The sequence below is a fragment of the Brassica napus genome, chromosome C3, assembly GCF_020379485.1.
Source record: "Brassica napus cultivar Da-Ae chromosome C3, Da-Ae, whole genome shotgun sequence".
Taxonomy (NCBI): Eukaryota; Viridiplantae; Streptophyta; class Magnoliopsida; order Brassicales; family Brassicaceae; genus Brassica; species Brassica napus.
The window spans coordinates 30,617,751-30,639,234 of NC_063446.1; the positions used below are offsets into that span (position 1 = coordinate 30,617,751).

The window sequence follows — 21,484 nt, forward strand, 5'->3', positions numbered from 1 at the left end:
TGTTGCATGTGTTGCTCTTGATTATCTTGATTAATCATGAGTATGCTATTTACATTTAAACAATTTAGATTCACATATCATAAATATTTTAAATAAACACAACCATAATTAACTATGAATATGTTATTTACATTTAAAGAATTTAGATTAACATATCATATTTGTTTTTAATAAATACAATTATACATGACTGCAATACTAGCATTGAATTTGAATAATTACAACACATATATAACTCTTATAAAGACGGTACTGTGATATGATCGAAACATTTACAAATCTATCTATTATATAAGATTAAAATTTAATTATTCAATTATTTATGTTAATTTTCACTAAATAATAAAAAGTTATAAAATTTTACATTTTCTAAAAAAAATATTTTTATAAAATGATTATTTTTTAAATGTACATGTGACATTCTCGTCAGCAAAATTAGCTGATATAACATCCAAGTCAGCAAAATTAAATGATGTACCAGCTGATGTGACGACCGATGTATGATTTTGATAAGAAAATAAACATTAGGTATGTTATTTGATTTTTTTTGAAAGTTCAGGTATATTTTAGCACGTTCATATAAATCAGGTATGAATTAAACATATCGCAATATGTTGGGTATGAAATGGTGTTAAAATTTTTGAAAGTTAAAATATATTTTAGTACGTTCATATAAGTCGGGTATGAATTAAAATATTTTAGCACGTTCACGATATATTATACTCTCAAAAAAATAAAAATGAAAAAAAAACGAAACATGTATGATGTAATAATTTCATAAATATATTAGCATTGACAGAGGCACCTATCCCTTGTATCAACTATATAAGTCTCACACCAGTCTTTGTACTCTGCACTTCCATTCATATATACAATCTCAAAAGATGAAGAGTCACTACACAAACATCATTTATGTTGTTTTTCTCTTATTTTGTCTTTTGATCACATCTTCCTCTGCACAATCCCTCATACGACAACCCACTGATGACCTAACCACAATTCTACAGCGTATGCATGCAATATCTTCTGCTCTAAGATTCGAACCCATATTCAAGAAATCCTTCAATGCCCTTTAGATTCTGTGCTTCGGCTGTGTGTTTTCAAACAGTATGATACAGACACTTGCTCTATTTTACTCAAATGCTCGGTTTTTGTCTTGAAACAGAGGAGAAAGGAGCGCAACCAAACTCAATCCTGGGAGAAGCGCATTACTTAAATAAAGATGATCTAGATATCTCTTCACGTGATTATAAAGGCTCACCTTCAAACTTAGTGACGGGTATGAGAGATCGTCCTCCAATGTCTTACTCTCTCAGAATGGAGTCTTTCAACACGCTCCTTCAGTCAAATGAGACAGAGAGATACGAATCTCGTCCTTTTCCCGTTGGTGGATACAACTGGTATGTTGGTATATTATTTATTCCGGATCTAGAACCCGTTCTAAGCATAAACAAAGTGAAATATCAGTCCATTGTTTAAAATTTTTAAGAATATATATAAGCTCCAAAAATTGTTTAAACAAAATCATCTATTAAAAATTCTTATGAAATAAGTAAATTTTCTATAGTCCCAAAATCTAGTGTCCGAATATTACATATCAAAAAACTTTTGATGGATCTTGTTATACAGGTCACTTATTGTGTATCCCAACGGGAACAGGCAGGATAGTGGCTCAGGGTTCATTTCTCTTTACGTAGCCATAGACAACTCGACTCTCGTTTCTTCACATCAAGAGGTTTTCGCAGATCTCAGGTTTTACGTATTCAAAAGGACCGAGAGGAATTTCTTTACCGTCCAAGGTTCTTTCTAATTTTCCATTCTATCAAGAAACATGCAATGTGTATATAGTAGTAACATCTATCTTTGTTTCAATCCGCAGATACAGATGTATGGCGATATAATATTTTCAAAACGATGTGGGGATTCCCTCGGGTCCTCCCTCTTGATACCTTCAGAAACCCGAGCAACGGATACCTCTTCGATGGAGATAACTGCGAGTTTGGTGTTGATGTGACTGTTCATTCTCCCTTTGAAAGTTCAGAACTTTTCACTGTCTCTAGGAATTTCCCTAACCCGAGGTTCACCTGGACTATTCAGAGGTTCTCCACCCTGGTCGGAGATACGCATCTCTCTAATACGTTCTCGGTCGGAGGAAGGAATTGGTGAGTCCTGTCCAACACTAGTTCAAGACTAAAGCTCTTTTGATTTAGTTAGCGTATAGTGGTAGTAACAGATATTCCATATGATGAACAGGAATATACAAGTGAATCCACGTGGCCGTTCAACGGGGGCCGGAAGAGCGATGTCGATGTATCTTATCCTTAATGCGAACGAGAAAGTTAGACCCAATGAGAAGATTTATGTTCGAGCAAGGCTTAGAGTTATTAACCAAAGGATATTCTCGCTCTTGTGGACAACCATCGAAAGGCCAAGTAAGCACATGATCCGTTCATCGGTACTATAAAATTAATCATCGTTACGGACACATCCCCGATGACTAATGAATGTCTCCTTGTCGATTTTTTGTTTTTGTTTTGCAGTCGATCATTGGTTCACTACTCCGGGATTAGGTTGGGGATACGATGAGTTTATCTCTCTAGATGATCTCAGAGATTTTTGGAAAGGTTATGTCATGGGTGATGTGTTGATAGTTGAAGTCGAAATGGAGGCAATTTCTTCAACCAAGTACTTCCCTAGTTAGATTTCTCTAACTAAAAAACTTTGTAGCTCTAAGTTTGTTTTATTATCAACCAACAATAATAAGAAAGGTATGTGTTTGTGATTCAAATAAATGAACAAAACATCATCTCTCTTCTTGCATAAGCACTGCAACTCAAAATCCTTACTTGACATTTGGTTATAAACTGACTATTTCAGGACCATATTAGTGTTTTATCTCTTCAACCATAAAAGCAAAACACTTCAACACAAACGTTGAGGCAATTAAGGAAGCATGAAATTTTTTATTTTACCCATGAATTGGAGTTGGTCATATGACTCATTATTTTTGCAAAGAGCATCCGTAGACTACGTTTAAAACATCGAAAATGTATGAAAATGGATGAACATTCTATAGAATTACGAATTTACGATTTAGATATTAATTAGGGAAAATTGGAAAAAAAGAGACACTTTCAACTTAAAATTTGTCTCAATAAGACTTTTTGAATTTTTTTTTAGGAAAATAGGATTTTATTTCTTGTTAATACCATAATACCCTTATAATTAACCAATTAATATGAATTTAAGTATAAATTATAATTTCCGTAATTGATTTAATATTAATCTATACTATTATTTATGAAGTGATTTGACTTATTTGTCATCTTCTCCATGATTTTAGTTAATTTGCTTACTTGTGATATTTTCCATGATTTTAGGATAAATTATTAGTTTAATTAATATTATTATTAATTTTTATTTTATTTTGATATCTATATATTTATCATGATATTTAAAATCTTGATAAACATGAACCTATTTTACCGATATATATACTATATTTTTCAAAAAATATATTTTAATATATAATAAAAATGATATTTAGGACATTAATTTAATTAATAAATAGATATTAATAATATATACCGATAATATAATCATTACTTTTCTCTCATTTGTAATTTTAATTACTAATATTTTAGCTAATAGATAATTTCCCTGATTTTTACTGAAAATATTGATCAAATAAAGATTATTATAAAATTTACATATAAGTATACTAATATATCTGAATTAATCAGTTTATTTAGTTAATTTGTTTATTTTTCATCTTTTCCATAGTTATAGGATAAATCATTAGTTTAATTAATATTATTATTTAATTTATTTATTTTGATATCTATATATTTATCATTATATTTAAAATAATTAATAAACATTAACATATTTTACCAACATACATATACTAATATTTTGTAAAAATATATTTTAATATATAATTATCATGATATTTAAGAATTAATAAATATATATTAACAATATCTATCGATAATATCATCATTAATTTTCTTTCATTTTATAATTTTAATGACTAATATTATAGCCAATTTCTATGATTTTTACTGAAAATATTGATCAAATACATATTATTATAAAATTTATATATAAGTATACTAATATATCCGAATTAATCGATTTTTTTTTGTTTATTCGGTTTGATCCCTTAATATATTGAACCATATTCATATACTGATGTTTTCTAAACATAACATCCTCGGTACTTCCAAATCCAAACTATTTTCTCTATTTCGGTTTGGTTCGGTTTTGAATGGTTTGGTTTTACCAGATTGAACACTCCTAAACTATTGTTATTTGTTAATGTTTTATATTTATGATTTTTTTATAATCCTTATAGTACTACATGATTTCTTTTCAGTCCAAATACAATATGTGTTAGTTTCACATACAAAATTTCTTAATTTAGTTATTACTATAAAAAAGATTTTGATCCAAAATCTACATCACATAAATAAAAATATTAAACAAAATAATGAAATTTAATAAATTGATTACCAATATGAATATTGAAATTTTATAATTTAAAACAATTTAAAATTTTTATCTAATTTAATTATTATTATTTTATTAAAAAAATAGAATTAAAGGTTGTTAGATGTATAGATATATTAATCCGCACAAGGTGCGGGACATCAACTAGTTAAAAAAGTAAAAACAAAGTAAAAACAAAAGGTAAAAAAAAAAACACAGTTAAAGGGTATTGGGTTAGTCTAATACTTTTTTTTATCTTGTCTTAGCCGCCGTTGTTCTTCTCTCCATCCATGGAGATTTAGGGTTCTTGGAGATAATCTTTGTTCTTCATCGGTGTTTCGTCAATCCTTTCTTCGTCTCTAACCTCGTTTTGGTGATCGAGAAGGGTTTAAGGAGGTTTCGACATGGATTTCTCATCACACGGATGTTCAGGGAACGGTCCAATTTAGAGATGGATATCAGGAGAAGTCTAAATCTCTTGAGGGGAGATTTTGGTACTTGGAGAATTGACAATCGATTGTTTCAAAGGGATATACACGACGAGATCCAAGACACTAAGGGAATATCTTCAGTATGCTATCTGCAGGGGTTTGAATTATGGGAGTATAAGTGGGATACGGTTAATAATGGTTCGTGTTAAAGTTGTCAAGGTTTGTGTCTCTTTACTTGTGCAAAGGGAGATATGATAGGATTTGATTTGGAATATGATCTAAGGAATTGTTTTTGGGGATCAAATGGTTTAAGGGATATATATATATATATATATATATTCTGCAAACCCTAGAATACATGGATTCTGTTTTTAAACCAACACTTCTTGATAACCTAAGTAAAAGAATGAAGTTTTTGGAATATATAGACTCTGTTTTTGTTTACAGGACCTTTATATAAGGGCAAAACAAAGGATCAAAAAGAGGGATATTAGTAGAACAGAGGGGCATGGTGCTACTAACAGAGATGACTATAAAGATCAAGCTAGATGGTCTTCTCCATCTATTCAAGACTTTGGGAATTTGTCAAAAAGTGAGGTCTATATTTGGACTTCAGATCATGGAAGGTGGATTGATTCAGAGCATATACGTATGGCACCCAACAGACGGTTTCCTCACTCACATGAGATTTCCTCATACCTCAACGAGTCTGCTGTAATTGGAACAGATTGGGTCATGGTTATGGAGCACATACGGTTATGGAGAACATATAGTTTTTTATTGTTTTGTCTTTTAATAAGCTCTATGAATAGTCTTCGGGTCAGTGTCTTTTATTATTGTTGGTGTGTCTGTTTGGTTTCTTTATATGAGCCTAAAATTCATTATAAGATATTGTAATAATCATATACTGGGTCACTAGACATTACAAGTCTTTAATATTCGAATCAGAGGGTAGTTATGAATTCATTAGAATGTTGTACCAAAGCCTTCAGCAACTTCGAAGTATCAATGCTGACAGGCTCTTTGCAGATCATATTTTCGGAAAATTTTGGGTCCACTTAATGGCGAACAATATTGCTTCTTTAATCATATCGTATTTTGTTGTATGGGAACCAAAGGATGTAGTAGAAATATATGGTCCATTAAGAAGAGAGAGAGACAAATAACGAAGGAGAGAAAGATCATGGGAGGAGAAAGATATAGTTTAGATATGAGAGATTTAGGGTAGATTTAGTTTAGATTTAGGAAAGATATTTATCGAAATATGGAAGTTTCCATATTTCTCGTGATTTGCCTATAATATGTAATGTACGTATATCAGAGTGCTGAAGAGAGGGTGGGAGTTTTATTCTTCCTTACGCATTTGATAATTTAAAAGGCATAAAAGGTTATGACACATATAGAAAAGAAGGTATTTCACAGAGTCGAGGTTAGAAGTTGTAATAAAACTATAAGTAGACTAAAGATATCTTGTTAGAATATTACTTGACGAAATCTAGGTAGGATAGAATATTGAAGAAAGTTTTGTTTGTATTCTCTACCCAGGATAAATCCGTGTGTAATACTTACTATCTGATTTCTAAACTAAGTAGACGGCTAGAATGAATATTATATCCGTGCTAGAACATAAAATAAAACATGATTCCAGTATTTTCAAAAATAAAATTTAAACATATAAATAGTCATACTAATGTTTCCAATGGCTTACATATTTTTTTATATTTTTAAAACTTAGTTTACTATTTTTTCCATTACAGAAGGGTAAAACATGTCCAAAATGATCAAAACTATCAAAAATCCTATTTAGAGAAACAAAAGTTGAAAATGTCTATTTTTTCTAATTTTTCCTATTAATTACCCACACCCCCCCCCCCCTCCCCCCACCCCAATTTTTCCCAATTTTCCCTAGGGTAGATTTAGTTTAGATTTAGGAAAGATATTTATCGAAATATGGAAGTTTCCATATTTTTCGTGATTTGCCTATAATATGTAATGTACGTATATCAGAGTGCTGAAGAGAGGGTGGGAGGTTTATTCTTCCTTACGCATTCGATAACGTAAAAGGCATAAAAGGTTATGACACATATAAAAAAGAAGGTATTTCACAGAGTCGAGGTTAGAAGTTGTAATAAAACTATAAGTAGACTAAAGATATCTTGTTAGAACTTTACCCGACGAAATCTAGGTAGGATAGAATATTGAAGAAAATTTTGTTTGTATTCTCTACCCAGGATAAATTCGTGTGTAATACTTACTATCTGATTTATAGACTAAGCAGATGGCTAGAATGAATATTATATATGCGTTAGAACATAAAATAAAACATGATTCCACTATTTTTAAAAATAAAATTTAAACATATAAATAGTCATATTAATGTTTCCAATGGCTTACATATTTTTTTATATTTTTAAAACTTAGTTTACTATTTTTTCCATTACAGAAAGGTAAAATATGTTCAAAATAATCAAAACTATCAAAAATCTTATTTAGACAAACAAAAGTTGGAAATGTCTATTTTTTCTAATTTTCCCTATTAATTTCCCTCTCCCCCCCCCCCCCCCAATGATTAATCTAGTAGGTGATGGCATCTATACTATACTAAAAGGGGGATATAAGCCATGAAGAGGGTGTCCACATAGGATAAAAAAATCAACCAATCAGAGAACCCGAAATTGCCATGTCATCTCATTTATTTTTCGTAAAAAATAAAAAAACAATGCGAGGGTGAGAATCGAACCCGGGTTAGTATGATATATATATAGGACAGTTACCACTAAGCCATTGAAACTTTCTTGGACACATATACAAGAACCACTAAGTATATAATCACAAACTCTTATGTACATTTACAATAATATGAATTCAACTTTCAAGACTCCGATACTTTGTTTTGTAAAAAAAAAATAAGTAAGTGACTAAGCTAATATATTCTTAGAAAGTGTGAGAACGTTGACAAATATGAAAAAGCATAGATTTTTGTTTTCGTGACAAAGTTAAGAATTTTGTAAAAGTAAGTTTAACATATAAATTTTCGTGACAAATATGAAAAAGCATAGATTTTTGTAAAATTTTGACAAAACAACTCAAAACATACTTTTCTAATGTCTTAATAAAATATTATTTAAAGGTGCAATAATTAAATATATTAATTCAATAAATTTTGTAATTTGTAGACAAAACAATAACACAACAAATTTTGAAACATTTGTTTAACCTATCGATTTTTTTTTCATGAGAATCCAACTAAACAAGATAAAAAAAATAATTAGATTTACAAATATTTAATTACCATTTTATTCAATTTTAATTAATTTCAAATTGTCATAATGTATCTTTTTGAAGTTACAAATATGAAAAAGCATAGATTTTTGTACAATTTGACAAAACAACTCAAAACATATTTTTCTAATGTCTTAATAAAATATTATTTAAGGATGCAATAATTAAATATATTAATTCAATAAATTTTATAATTTATAGACAAAACAATACCACAACAAATTTTGAAACATTTGTTTAACCAATCGATTTTTTTTTCATGAGAATCCAACTAAACATTTAGATTTACAAATATTTAATTACCATTTTATTCAATTTTGATTCATTTCAAATTGTAATAATGTATCTTTTTGAAGTTACAAAAAAATAATGTTCTTTCTTTATTACACTAGCATTATATATATATATTCTATATACACAAAATAAATATAATATAACAACATAAGCTTGCTTTCCCCGATTCATATGAAAACTTTTTAAGTTATCCACCAAAGCAAATTAATTAAATCAATGAAATTGTTAAAATACAGCAAATTAATATATAATTTATTTTAAATTGAATTATTTAAAAAGTGTATTTTCGTTAAAACAAAATAATAAATAAGTAAAACTGATTTGATGGTAATTTTTATGATAGAAACTCAAACTGAGTTGGCTCTTTTATATATATCAATTCTGTGAAAGAAATAGAAGCTTAATATGGAAAAAATCTTAAATACAAAAACCTCTAAGAATTAACAAAAAAACTAATAAATTAAACTATGATATCACTTAAAAACTTCTTAGACCATATTAATAAAATATTTAAGCGATAATTAGACAAATTTGATTTTTTTCCAGCAAAAAGTTTATTATTAATTAGCATCAGTTATTTTAAGATGTTTAAGAAATGGTGGACAAAAAAATAGGATGGACATTAATGATATATGAACTATGAATAGTACTTTGTGAAGCAGACTTAGATAACATATCTGCACATCCATTTCCAGTTTTTTTTATGCCTAAATTCAATTTCTTCAGAGTAGTTATTCCACAAATAGATCGTATGAGATATTGTTTTGATATGTAGATTTGTTTTTTCAATGTTAAGAAGATTGATAACTGTAAAAATGTCTCCTTCGAATATGATATGTCTATAACCGAGTCCCCAACATGAGACAAGTTTGTTTAAAAAGTAAATAATTTTATTTTTTTTATATTATATAATCAATATATATTATTTACTGATAATAAAAATATAGTTATTCATCTATCACAAATATCTATGCAAATATGTGAATCAAGTACAACAATCAAACAACATAATGATTTCCACAAAGAAAATTTAAAAAATATATTTATGTTATGTAGTCATATTTTATATTCTTTAAATAATGTAATACAATATTATACATTATTTTTTTTAGAATTGAGAAATACATATATCAGTTAGACAAATTAAGCGATAATTAGACAAATTTGATTTTTATTTTGTGAGCAAAAAGTTTATTATTAATTAGCATTACTTATTTCAAGATGTTTAAGAAATGATGGACAAAAAATAGGATGGACATAAATGATATATGAACTATAAATAATTTTTTGTAAAGCTGACTTAGATAACACATATGCACATCCATTTTCAGTCCCTTTTGATGCGTAAATTCAATTTCTTCAGAGCAGTTATTCCACAAAGAGATCGTATGAGATATTGTTTTGATATTCAGATTTGTTTCTTGATTGTTAAGAAGATTGATAAGTGTAAAAATATTTCATTCGAATATGATATGCCTATAACCGAGTCCCCAACATGAGACAAGTTTGTTTAAAAGTAAATAATTCCATTTTTCATATATTATATAATAAATATATATTATTTACTGATAATAAAAATATAGTTATTCATTTATCACAAATATCTATGCAAATATGTGAATTAAGTACAACAATCAAACAACATAATGATTTCCACAAAGAAAATATAAAAAATATATTTATGTTATGTAGTCTTATTTTATATTCTTTAAATAATATAATACAATATTATACATTATTTTTTAGAATTGAGAAATACATATAATATCTTATCCGCGCGTAGCGCGGTTAAAAAATCTAGTTAACGTAGTAGAAAAACCACATGGGTTTTCTGACCACCAATTTTATAACATTTAATTAACATGGGTTTCTGACCACTCGTCCGGTATAGAGCCGGTTTTGAAAGCTACAAATATTTCAATTTTTAATTCGCCATGCAAAACACGAGAGAATAAAAACAGCATTTCTCCTTGTCATTTATTATCTTTAGCTTCCCAGTGCATCTTGAAGCATCGCCCTCTCAATATATATACAAGTCTCGCTAGTTGCTGCTCTGCTCACTTTATTCACAAAGCTCTTGCAAGATGACGAGTCACTACGGAAACACCATCTCTATTGTTTCTCTCTTGTTTTGTCTCTATATCACATCTGCGTCTGCACGTTCCTTCATACGTCAATACACTGATGACGTCAACACAAATCTTCAGCGTATGCAATCTCTTTTGCTTCCATCTAATATCTTTTAGCCTCTGTGTAGTTTAAACATTGTTTGACACACATGTGTTCTGTCTCAAAACAGAGGAGAATGGAGCAGGACCAAACCCAAACCTGGGAGAGAAGCGAACTACGAAGACAAATATGAAGAGATCTCATCCCGTGATTATAAAGTTTCAGCTTCAAACGCTGTGAAAGGTCTGAGAGATCGTCCTCCATCATCTTACATTCTGAAGATGGAGTCTTTCAACACTCTCCTCAAGTCAAACTACGCAGAGAGATACGAGTCTCGCCCTTTTGCAGATGGTGGATACAACTGGTATGTGTTGGTAATCAGATCTTTATTTTCTTGAATAAAATCTTTAAATAACAATAGGTATACAGTATCAATGAGATGAACTTTCAACTCAAAACCAGTTAATTAATTAATACAATTGATCTATCTTTTTATACCAGTTGATCTTTTTTTTTCTTTTATAGTAAGGAATAGTTGATCTATCTTTTTATCTTTTTTATAAATTATTTAAGATCTCTTCTAGCTTCGGATGTGTAACTTTGTTTCTAATATGCAGGACACTTGTTGTATATCCCAACGGGAACAAGAAGGACAGTGGTTCAGGGTACCTTTCTCTTTACGTGGCCATAGACAACTCCACTCTCGTCGCTGCACATCAAGAGGTTTTGGCAGATCTCAGGTTCTACATCTTCAACAATAACGAGAGGAAGTACTTCACCATCCAAGGTTCTATAAACTTTGACCTCTTATACAAGATAAATGATATGTGCTTAAGTAAGCATGCGGGTTTGGGTTGTTAGGTTAATTCGTTTTTCGGTTAATTCGGTTCGGTTTGGCAATCGGATAGTTCGGTTAATGAAAATTCTACCGAAATTTCGATTTATAGTTTTTGATTAAAACAAGGGTTTTTCGGTTACTTCGGTTCAGTGGTCAGTTCAGTTACTTAGTTCGATGGTTAGTTAAGTTTGAAATTTTGGTTAGAGTTTATATGTTTTAGTTATAATTTTTAGAAAATAAAAAGCCGAACTAACTGATTGTCAAACTGATAACCAATTTTTTTATAAAAACCTACGAATTGAACCAAACTTTTAACCAAAATTAAACCAAAAACCGATAATTTTGGTTCGGTTGGGTTCTGCCGGTTCGGAAAAAAAACACAGACCTATAATAGCTATCATCTTTCTTTGGTGTAATCTGCAGATACTACTGTATGGAGATTCAACGTGTTCAAAACAATGTGGGGATTCTCTCAGGTCCTCCCTGTTGACACCTTCAAAGATCCGAAAAACGGATACCTCTATGATGGAGATCACTGTGAGTTTGGCGTTGATGTGATCATTCCTTCTATAGCTGAGAATTCAGAACTCTTCTCTGCCACTGAGAAGTTCTATAACCCGACATTCACCTGGACGATTCGAGGATTCTCCACTCTGCTTAAAGATATGTACTCATCAGATGTGTTTACTATTGGAGGAAGAAGTTGGTGAGTCTGGCACTAAAATCAAAACAAAAGCTTTGTATTAGAATTTATGAGTAACAAAAAATATTTCATATGATGATTAGGAATATACAAGTGTATCCAAATGGTCGAGGCGAGGGAGAGGGAAAGTTCTTGTCCATGTTTCTTAAGCTCAATGGGGAGGAGACACTCAGACCCTATGAGAAGGTTTATGTTCGGGCCAAACTTCGGGTTCTTAACCAAAGCAAACTCAACAATGTCCAAAACCAACGTAAGCAAATGATATATAATAGTGTATATGTGTGTGTGTTCATCGCCATGACTAATGTTTTTCTTACTTTGATGACAGTGGATAGTTGGTTCAGTAGAGCAGCACCGAGCTGGGGGTTTCGTAAGTTTATATCTTTTGATGATCTGAGAGATTCATCAAAGGGTTTCCTTGTGAATGATGTGTTGATGGTTCAAGTTGAAATGGAGGCTGTTTCTTCAACCAAGTACTTTCCCTAGTTAAATTCTCTCTCTAAGCCAATGAACTTGGAGCTCCATGCTTTTTGCTTGCATATCAACCACCTAATAATGAAGATTCTGTGTGTTTGCTTCTCAAATAAATGTGTGTTTTTTTCTTTCTCAAAGGCATATATCCATTTACCATCAAGTCGACCATATGTAACTCTTACCAAACACTATCTTTGCTCATAATAGCATATCAAGGTTTCTAAAAAAACATATTGTACTCAATACATATCAAGTCAAAACTTCAAATGACGCTCAAATAGAGACTGCATCGGCTTATTCATGATTTAGGGATGATAAGAAAAGCCCCAAAACCATCATGGTTTGTTTTATTTGTTTTGACATCTTTTCCCACTCTTCATAGCGTGTTTGATGGTGTTCTAGAGTGTTGCAATGCATTCGATCTCGATCTTGGCGTTTAGAGGCAAGGCTGCGACTTGATATGTCGATCGTGCTGGAGAAGGAGCTGGGAAGTCTGCACCAGAACAAAAAAAATATGGGTTCAGAGTGTTTCACTCCAACTATAAAACCAATACATAGACACAGTAATTATGCAATTTAGAACACAGTAGGAACACTTAATGAGAGAACTCACATTTGGCGTATATCTCGTTCACTTTCTTGAAGTCACCCAAGTCAGCAAGCCTGTGACAAAAGAAACCAAAGATATTATAGATTCAAAATCTCAAATGGAAAAATGATTAATGTTTAGCAAAACGTACATGATTGTTGTCTTTACCACGGAGGAGTAATCAACACCACTAGCTTTCAATATCTCCCCCATGTTCTTGAGTACCTTCAATATTCCAAATCAATCAGTTTCCAAGATTTCATTTGGTCATCAGAAGATGGATACACCATTAAACTCAGGTTGAATTAGGCATAAATAGCTATTTGGAGTACTATCTTAACGGGCATTAGTCACACAACATTCAAGACAAATCTAAATCATCCAAACACAACAGAGATGGAAGTGAAGCGAAACTAATCTTTATAGAGACAGTTGAAAAGCTAATTCACCTGCTCTGTCTGATCCTCAACGCTGTCTGAAACAAACTTTCCAGTCTATACACACAAAAAATAAATTGCAAACTTAGTAGAGAACCCATAGAAAAAGAAACAACAATGTGATAATTTGAAAACTTCATATCTTATAAGGAAGGACCTCAGGTATAAGCCCAAGAACACCAGAGAGGAAAACAAGATTATTAGCTTTGATAGCCTGAGAGTATGGTCCCAAAGCAGCTGGTGCTTTCTCTGTTGCCACAACTTCCTTCTTAACTGCATTTCCTAAGAGCCCACAAGACTAAATAAACAGATGCATTGACGATAGTCGAAATCAAATGAAAAGTTTCTGACCAGGACATTGAAAATGAGATAGAATGGTTACCAGAAGTAGCGGAGATAGTGAGTGAAGCGAAAGGAATAGATTTTGAAGACATATTCGGAAGCGAGACACACCAGCGGTTGCAACGAGAGAAGCCAAGTGGTGCTGTGGAGAGGCGGAGTAGTTTTGGAGAGTCTATTATGGATTTGACGACTGACAAAGTCATTTCCACCTATTTTACGGCGCAGGTACAACAAAAGCAAAAGGACCAACCAGTCTTAAGAGAGAGAAAGGTAGGTAAGCAGATGATACTTAGTGCTGGGTTCACGGGTCAACCCGCCCCGACCCGCCCCGCCCCGCCGCGGGTCGAATCATTTTTTCGATTCAAAAACTCGATCCGCATAACCCGCAAACAAAAACTTTTATATCCGCACCCGCCCCGCCAAAACCCGCGGGTAATATTAATTATATTAAAAATAGTTATTTTAATTAAAAATGATTATTTTCTAATTATATAATAATTATTTTAATTAAAAATAATTATTTTTTATTTATATAATAATTATTTTTAAAAAATATTATTAAAAAATATATTTATAATTAAAATTATACAAATATTTATTGTTTTTTATATATTTTACGAAAAAATGTTTTTTTTTTCAAAAATGTTTTTTTTTTAATTTGCGGGTTGGCGGGTACCCGCGATTCAAATTCGGCTGACCCGCACCCGCCCCGCTCAAAATAATCTCGACCCGCATCCGCACCCGCGATTTAAAAATTTCAAATGGTTCGACCCGCACCCGCCGCAAACGGGGCGGGGCCCGCGGGCAATGATTAAAATTTCCAGCTCTAATCATACTCGTGTCTCGTCCTCTCCTCCTTTTAATCCTACGTTTTCTACATTTCCAAATTTACCCTTAGTTAGGTACATATATTACATGAGAAAACAAAGTTTTTATTATTTGATTTTGGAAGTTTAAAGTTATAGAGATTTGACCCACTGGGCTATAAGAGCATCCACAATGCTGTTATCCAAAGAAGAATCTTTAGAAAAAATGTATTTTGATTTTTTAAGTATTTTTTTTTTTTCTTTTTCAGATAAAAAAAATATATATCAACCAATCGCGGGTCGCCACATGTCGTGGGGACCCGCAAATAGTGCAAGGATTCACTAAGAAAGAGTCTTTATTTAAGAATTTTAAAGATTGAATCTTTAGCTTTTGGTGCGGTCCACTGATTATTTAATTATTTTTTTCCTAAGAACTCCCACTTAAAGATTTCCATTGGATGTCAAAAAAAAAAAAAAAAAAGACTCCCATTGGAGATGCTCTAAAGCCCCTACCAATCCCCATAACATTTTATTTGATAAATTCCTTTGTTTTTTTTGTACATTAGTTCTTTCTGTGGGAAGAACATTTAGAAAATAGAGATGAACTATGTACAAGTGTAATATGAAAGATGGTCTCTACAAATGGGGCTAGTCGCTTGCATTCTAAGAAACCAATTATCTATGCAAAACCATATGAAATGTGTGGCCATACTTCTCTAGCTTTCTTCCCAATCTATGTGCAAACCATATGAAATGCGATTATAAGATTATGATTACATTTTTGTACTATGATGACATTTTATAACGTCCTCATATATAGAGTGACAATTTCCTTAGACAAAGGTTGATCACCATGTAGCATCGATCACTCCAAAGAGTTGGTCCGAGGTGATAACTCCAGCCACAACTCCTACCAAAACCACCTTTATTTAATCTGATGTCTTTGGTGTGACCTTCCATGACCCCTGCAATGGTGGCTACCACAACACTAGTTACATCAAACACTTAGTCATATTACAAAATAGTACTCATACATAAGTACATAACAATGTGGATCAATTCAAGCTATGTGATATGTTAAACAATACATTACTAAAAGAAAGTGTCTTTGAGAATTTATAATATAAGAGTATGAAGTCCCAAAATCAGATAACTTATTGTATTCAATTAAGGTAGGCATGAACACGTAGTGGTGTGGCCATATCACGCACATTTTGGACCCTACCATCTTACTTAAATCTTCCAAGCTATCAAAATTCAATTTCAAAAGTAAAGTAGTCTATCACTGGCTGAAAAAAATATACGTCAAAACTTGTCATGCGTAAGTTTCTAAGTGGAAGCCAGACCACAAATTAAGGAATATGAATATTGTGCAGATTTTTGTTGAAAAAGGAACAATCGATCTAAAGTGAATCTATCTATCTTGCCCCAAAACATGTATTTTGCTCTGATCCTTACTTCTTATACCTAAAATTCCATCTAAACACGATTTGATCTGAATATATTCGAAAACACTTGAAAACTAAGGTTCAAATGCGCTGAAAACATAATACATTCTCGCCCACAAAATATTAAAGTTAAAAGAATAAGAGAATTAAATGGAGAAGTTAATGCAGCTTCGAAAATCAATGTGAAGGCATGGGATGAGTGCACTGCAATGTGAAGTTGTTATTTGCCAGATCAGATTAATGGTACCAACAACCTGGTGATGGGGGAAGCTAGGATGTAAAACCGTCCCACTACAAGCTCAATACCAATTAACCCTTCAAAAGTTAATTTAAACCGCGCCTGAAAGACAAGACTTTAAAGAAGATATTCAAAATCACAATCCAAATCCATTTAAACAAAAAGAGAGATTGTTCTACGATATTTAAGTATATATACTATGTATATACCCTAATTGATATAGACATTTTATCTGACTTAGTAGCAGTGGAAAACAAAACTTAGTAGCGGAAGACTAATGTGAATCAATATATTTATTTAGCCCGTATAATCATGTATAACCTTGATGATCTAAGGTTACTAATGTTTATTTTAGTATCGGTGTCCATCCACTAAAATCATATAACTTAATGGATTTTTTCTCAGCCAAGAAGATACACAAAATCATATATCGTAAAGTGTATAAACCGAGTAGAATTGGTCATATCACATATCCGTTATTCAAAGTTGTAAAGATCATCCTTTCTTGCCTATATGATACTTGATAAACTAGTCAACTAATCGCTTTAAGCAATTATATAATACGTTATTTTTCAAATGTAATGTAACAACAGGAAAACAATCAAAAGGAATTATATATCTCCAAAAGGTTTTTAACATTAATTCTCTTTTAGAGTAAAGTTTTCTAAATATAAGTTTATTTGAGAAAAATGAGTGTATCTGAAATAGTTAGTTTGATAGAATCCAACTGTACAAGTACAAAACAACAAGAGAGGTTCAAAAATGTCTGAAGCAAAAGTGCAAATCCAAACACAAAATTCTGTTACTTTTCTTGTCACTGCACAATATTTCCAAGACAAGAAGAAAAACATTCATCAAACATTCATGTCAAATGATGAACAAATTAAAAAGTAATTAAAAAAGACTAATGAAAAAAGAGTTTGACTCCGTGTTGAATAATAGACTCTTTACTTTTCAACATCTATCTGTCTTTCCCAGAAAAAGCCGCCCTCTCCCTCTCTTATAATACGAACCCACCACCACTTGTTCTTCATTCATGCTTCTCATGATTTCCTCTGCAACTTTTTCAACTCTCTGATTTTTAAATAAATCCTCAAATACATCTGGCGATCATTATTTTTGCTTGATGAATTAAGGTAATAATATTAATCTGAAAGCGTTGCCGAAGTGATGCTTCCACGTCTTTATATTATAATAATAACATCCCCAACTAATTTTTTCTAACGAATCTGACTTTCTTAAATTTCTCTGTTGCTTCCTTCTTTGATCATCTGCAAAATATTCACTTCTATCATCCAAAAGCTACGATCTTTTCTCTCTGGGTCTTCAGAATTTGAGCTGACTTAGCTAAAAGGTGCGATCTTTCCTCTCTGGGTCGTCGTAATTTGAGCTGACTTTGCTAAAGTTGGGATCTTTCTTATCTGGGTCGTCGGAATTTGAGCTAAAGTTTCGATCTTTCTTATCTGGGTCGTCGGAATTTGAGTTAGAATCATGGGAAATTGCTTTGCCAAGAACCACGGATTGATGAAGCCTCAGCAAAACGGGCAGACCAGATCAGTTGAAGTGGATCAGACCCACCAAGATCCGCCGTCGTATACTCCACAACCGAGAAGCCATACGCCGGAGAAACGATCATCCGAGACGAACCAACCGCCGCCGTGGAGAATGGCGGCGCCGGCACCAAGCCCCAAAGCGGCAAAGAGCAGTTCCATCCTAGAGAACGCTTACGAAGACGTGAAGCTCTTCTACACACTGGGGAAAGAGCTAGGCCGAGGACAGTTCGGTGTAACGTATCTCTGCACGGAGAACTCGACGGGGAAGAAGTACGCTTGCAAGTCCATCTCGAAGAAGAAGCTGGTGACGAAAGCTGACAAGGACGATATGAGGAGAGAGATTCAGATAATGCAGCATTTGAGTGGGCAGCCTAACATTGTGGAGTTCAAAGGGGCTTATGAGGACGAGAAGGCTGTGAATCTGGTGATGGAGCTTTGCGCTGGCGGCGAGTTGTTTGATAGGATCATTGCTAAGGGGCATTACAGTGAGAGAGCAGCTGCGTCTGTGTGTAGACAGATTGTGAATGTTGTCAAGATTTGTCATTTCATGGGTGTGTTGCATAGAGACTTGAAGCCTGAGAATTTCTTGCTTTCTAGTAAAGATGACAAGGCTTTGATCAAGGCTACTGATTTTGGCTTGTCTGTCTTCATTGAAGAGGGTAATAATATAAACAAAATCTGTTTCTTCTTTCCATGAAACTGCCCATGTCTTGAGATAACTCTCTGATAAAGTTTAATGTTAGCTTACTGTTCTTCTTTACAGGAAAAGTATATAGAGACATTGTTGGGAGTGCATACTATGTTGCTCCTGAAGTCTTGCGTCGTAGATACGGCAAAGAAGTTGATATATGGAGTGCTGGAATCATATTATACATTCTACTTAGTGGCGTGCCCCCGTTTTGGGCTGGTAACACAACATTCTATCCCTCTCTGTATCTCTTGTGACTACATTTTATTCATATGCTGCATAGAACAGCTGATATTTAATCTTAACATGGTGTGTTTCTGTTTCATCTGTCTATGTAGAAACCGAGAAAGGGATATTTGATGCTATATTGGAAGGCCATATCGACTTTGAAAGCCAGCCCTGGCCTTCAATCTCCAACAGTGCTAAAGATCTTGTACGTAAAATGCTGACTGCTGATCCGAAAAGGAGGATCTCTGCTGCTGATGTTCTTGGTAAGTAACCTTGTCAAGGATGGTTACATTATATGTTCCTTCTTGATCCTGAGACTTGGTTTGATTGGTTTGTGCAGAGCATCCATGGCTTAGAGAAGGTGGAGAAGCGTCGGACAAGCCGATTGACAGTGCTGTTCTCTCAAGGATGAAACAGTTTAGAGCAATGAACAAGCTAAAGAAACTTGCTTTAAAGGTGACTTCCAAAACTTTGGAATATGAACTTTTCGTTTGTGCTAAAGATTTAGATTCTGAATAGGTTATTGCGGAGAATATTAACACGGAAGAGATCCAAGGATTGAAGGCAATGTTTGCTAACATAGACACAGACAACAGTGGCACGATCACATATGAAGAACTGAAAGAAGGGTTAGCCAAATTGGGATCTAAACTCACAGAAGCTGAAGTGAAGCAGCTCATGGATGCTGTAAGTTTGGTCTTAGGCTGAACTCATATTACTTTCCTTTTACTTTTAAGAAACTCATATTCATGGGGGTTTGTGATTAGGCTGATGTTGATGGGAACGGGTCAATAGACTACATAGAGTTCATTACTGCAACTATGCATAGACACAGGCTCGAAAGTGATGAGAATCTTTACAAGGCCTTCCAGCATTTTGACAAAGACGGCAGCGGGTAAGTGAACCTTTTCTTCCTCAGTTAATTTTGTAAGAGGGCTCATCATCTTTTGCATGTGTGGACAGATACATTACGATAGATGAGCTGGAAGTGGCGTTGAAGGAGTATGGAATGGGAGATGATGCAACCATCAAAGAGGTTCTCTCAGATGTTGACTCTGATAACGTAAGTTAAATTGAAACATCTCCGTCTTTCAAGAAAGCTAGTCTTAGTCCATAATGTGTGTGTTTGCATCTCCTTATGCAGGATGGTAGAATCAACTATGAAGAGTTCTGCGCGATGATGAGAAGTGGAAATCCACAGCAGCAGCAGCAACAACAACCTCGGCTGTTCTAAGGGGACATTGATCCTGGATTCAAAGTATCAAGAGGAGGAGAAACGGTATGTATCTAATCCAGAAAATCAGGAGCTGTATTAATTAATGTTTGTTCAGACAACAACAGGAATATACCCAGAACTCTATTGCTTGTGTTTTGTACTTTTATTCTGTTTTGTCTATTATTCTTTGTGTGTTCCGTACCAAGGCTGTGCTATGAGAGAAAGAGAAGTTTCAATTTTTTTTTTCCAAGATTATGATGTTTGCAGTGCTTTTATTGACCTGATTTGAAACACGAACCAACTCCACTTCTCCGACAACATCAGACGGACAAGCTTGTTTTCTTTTTGACATTTGGTGCAACGGCTGTCTTTTTCGTAAATGCAAAAAATAGTAGAATCTTTGCTTTAAACATGTTTCATCACATTAATCTAGGGAAAATTAGGGGCAACAACCTCGTAGTAATAATAAAAAATAAGAGTACATGTCTACTCCTATATGAAATTGGTATACGAGTTTTAGAAATGTAGTACGCAAATTAGATGTGCTATTATAAATATTTTTTTGTGCTATTATAAATAACAATCCCACTTTGATATCTAAGTCGTTAGATACATGTGGTGTATAGAGTTCACACCCTTATCATCAGTTAGAAACTGATGTCATGCTTCTTTAGCACGATCTCAGACCATAGCTACTTTCTCATATAGTGGTGCTTCTAAAAGAATTCTTTGTGACTCGAATAGTAATATCATATAGAACATATGGAATGGAAGCACTCTAGACATGTGGTTGGTTGACATCATTACCTACTTCCACTTAGTTGACAAACCAAATATGAGATGGAAGCAACTCCATCAAATCACATTTGAGAATTGAGATAACTACTTCATACATCTCCCCATTTAGATGAGCCTAAGCTTAACTGTGACTGGATTTTGAATATCAGGCTCATTTACCCCTAGACCATCATTATCAATGATATTTCTACATAAAACGCTTACAAATTATATTAGAACATTTTTTTTAACTTAATCTTATGTTAATTTTTTTACATGAAAGATTTTTGACATGAGTACTCTCATTAATATTAATATAGTTTATATTTATACTATAAGAGATTCAACTTGAGAGATCTCTAATGTAGATCTAAAATCCGAAAATTTGTAATTAAATTCAAAATCTGATCCATAATACTTGAACTGTATCCGATCTGACTGTAAAAATACTTGAACAAATTTTTTTTAGGTGATATTTTA

The 21,484-nt window shown here is 32.7% G+C and overlaps 3 protein-coding genes and 1 pseudogene across 5 annotated transcripts; 3 read left to right on the forward strand and 1 right to left on the reverse strand.

The window, feature by feature from the left end:
* The first annotated feature begins 843 nt into the window (after positions 1–843).
* LOC106385837 lies at positions 844–2,820 on the forward strand. The gene is made up of 6 exons (XM_013825737.3): positions 844–1,008; positions 1,166–1,400; positions 1,630–1,799; positions 1,880–2,162; positions 2,254–2,432; positions 2,541–2,820. The coding sequence occupies exons 1-6, from the start codon at positions 885–887 to the stop codon at positions 2,699–2,701; spliced, it is 1,152 nt and encodes a 383-aa protein (XP_013681191.2). The 5' UTR covers positions 844–884; the 3' UTR covers positions 2,702–2,820.
* Positions 2,821–10,549: 7,729 nt separating this feature from the next.
* Positions 10,550–12,850, forward strand: LOC106389280 (annotated as a pseudogene).
* A 2-nt stretch (positions 12,851–12,852) lies between these two features.
* Positions 12,853–14,339, reverse strand: LOC106389281 (reactive Intermediate Deaminase A, chloroplastic). Of its 2 annotated transcripts, none has more exons than XM_013829486.3 (6): positions 14,091–14,339; positions 13,866–13,981; positions 13,721–13,765; positions 13,423–13,496; positions 13,296–13,345; positions 12,853–13,175 (listed from the first exon to the last, which is right to left on the reverse strand). In XM_013829486.3, exons 1-6 carry the CDS (start codon positions 14,251–14,253, stop codon positions 13,081–13,083), a joined length of 543 nt encoding a protein of 180 aa, XP_013684940.1. In that variant the 5' UTR covers positions 14,254–14,339; the 3' UTR covers positions 12,853–13,080. The 2 variants fall into 2 exon arrangements, with proteins under 2 accessions (XP_013684940.1, XP_013684939.1); XM_013829485.3 differs by having other exon boundaries at positions 13,866–13,990; positions 14,091–14,325.
* A 3,127-nt stretch (positions 14,340–17,466) lies between these two features.
* On the forward strand, positions 17,467–20,482 carry LOC106389279 (calcium-dependent protein kinase 9). 2 transcript variants are annotated; one of them, XM_048753210.1, is made up of 9 exons: positions 17,467–17,678; positions 17,845–18,754; positions 18,859–19,002; positions 19,122–19,274; positions 19,352–19,467; positions 19,531–19,698; positions 19,779–19,906; positions 19,975–20,074; positions 20,156–20,482. In XM_048753210.1, exons 2-9 carry the CDS (start codon positions 18,034–18,036, stop codon positions 20,243–20,245), a joined length of 1,620 nt encoding a protein of 539 aa, XP_048609167.1. In that variant the 5' UTR covers positions 17,467–17,678; positions 17,845–18,033; the 3' UTR covers positions 20,246–20,482. The 2 variants fall into 2 exon arrangements, with proteins under 2 accessions (XP_048609167.1, XP_013684938.1); XM_013829484.3 differs by having other exon boundaries at positions 17,525–18,754.
* The last annotated feature ends 1,002 nt before the right edge of the window (positions 20,483–21,484 follow it).

What these genes read in the sequence shown, in the direction of transcription:
- LOC106385837 (XM_013825737.3), top strand. Translation starts at nt 885, where the DNA reads ATGAAGAGTCACTACACAAACATCATTTATGTTGTTTTTCTCTTATTT. An exon ending in CCTAACCACAATTCTACAGC is followed by an intron (nt 1,009 to 1,165) that starts GTATGCATGCAA and finishes GTCTTGAAACAG; the next exon opens with AGGAGAAAGGAGCGCAACCA. An exon ending in CCCGTTGGTGGATACAACTG is followed by an intron (nt 1,401 to 1,629) that starts GTATGTTGGTAT and finishes CTTGTTATACAG; the next exon opens with GTCACTTATTGTGTATCCCA.
- LOC106389281 (XM_013829485.3), bottom strand. Translation starts at nt 14,253, where the DNA reads ATGACTTTGTCAGTCGTCAAATCCATAATAGACTCTCCAAAACTACTC. An exon ending in GTGGTAAAGACAACAATCAT is followed by an intron (nt 13,346 to 13,422) that starts GTACGTTTTGCT and finishes CTTTTGTCACAG; the next exon opens with GCTTGCTGACTTGGGTGACT. An exon ending in GAACGAGATATACGCCAAAT is followed by an intron (nt 13,176 to 13,295) that starts GTGAGTTCTCTC and finishes GTTCTGGTGCAG; the next exon opens with ACTTCCCAGCTCCTTCTCCA.
- LOC106389279 (XM_048753210.1), top strand. Translation starts at nt 18,034, where the DNA reads ATGGGAAATTGCTTTGCCAAGAACCACGGATTGATGAAGCCTCAGCAA. An exon ending in GTCTGTCTTCATTGAAGAGG is followed by an intron (nt 18,755 to 18,858) that starts GTAATAATATAA and finishes TCTTCTTTACAG; the next exon opens with GAAAAGTATATAGAGACATT. An exon ending in CTCTGCTGCTGATGTTCTTG is followed by an intron (nt 19,275 to 19,351) that starts GTAAGTAACCTT and finishes TGGTTTGTGCAG; the next exon opens with AGCATCCATGGCTTAGAGAA.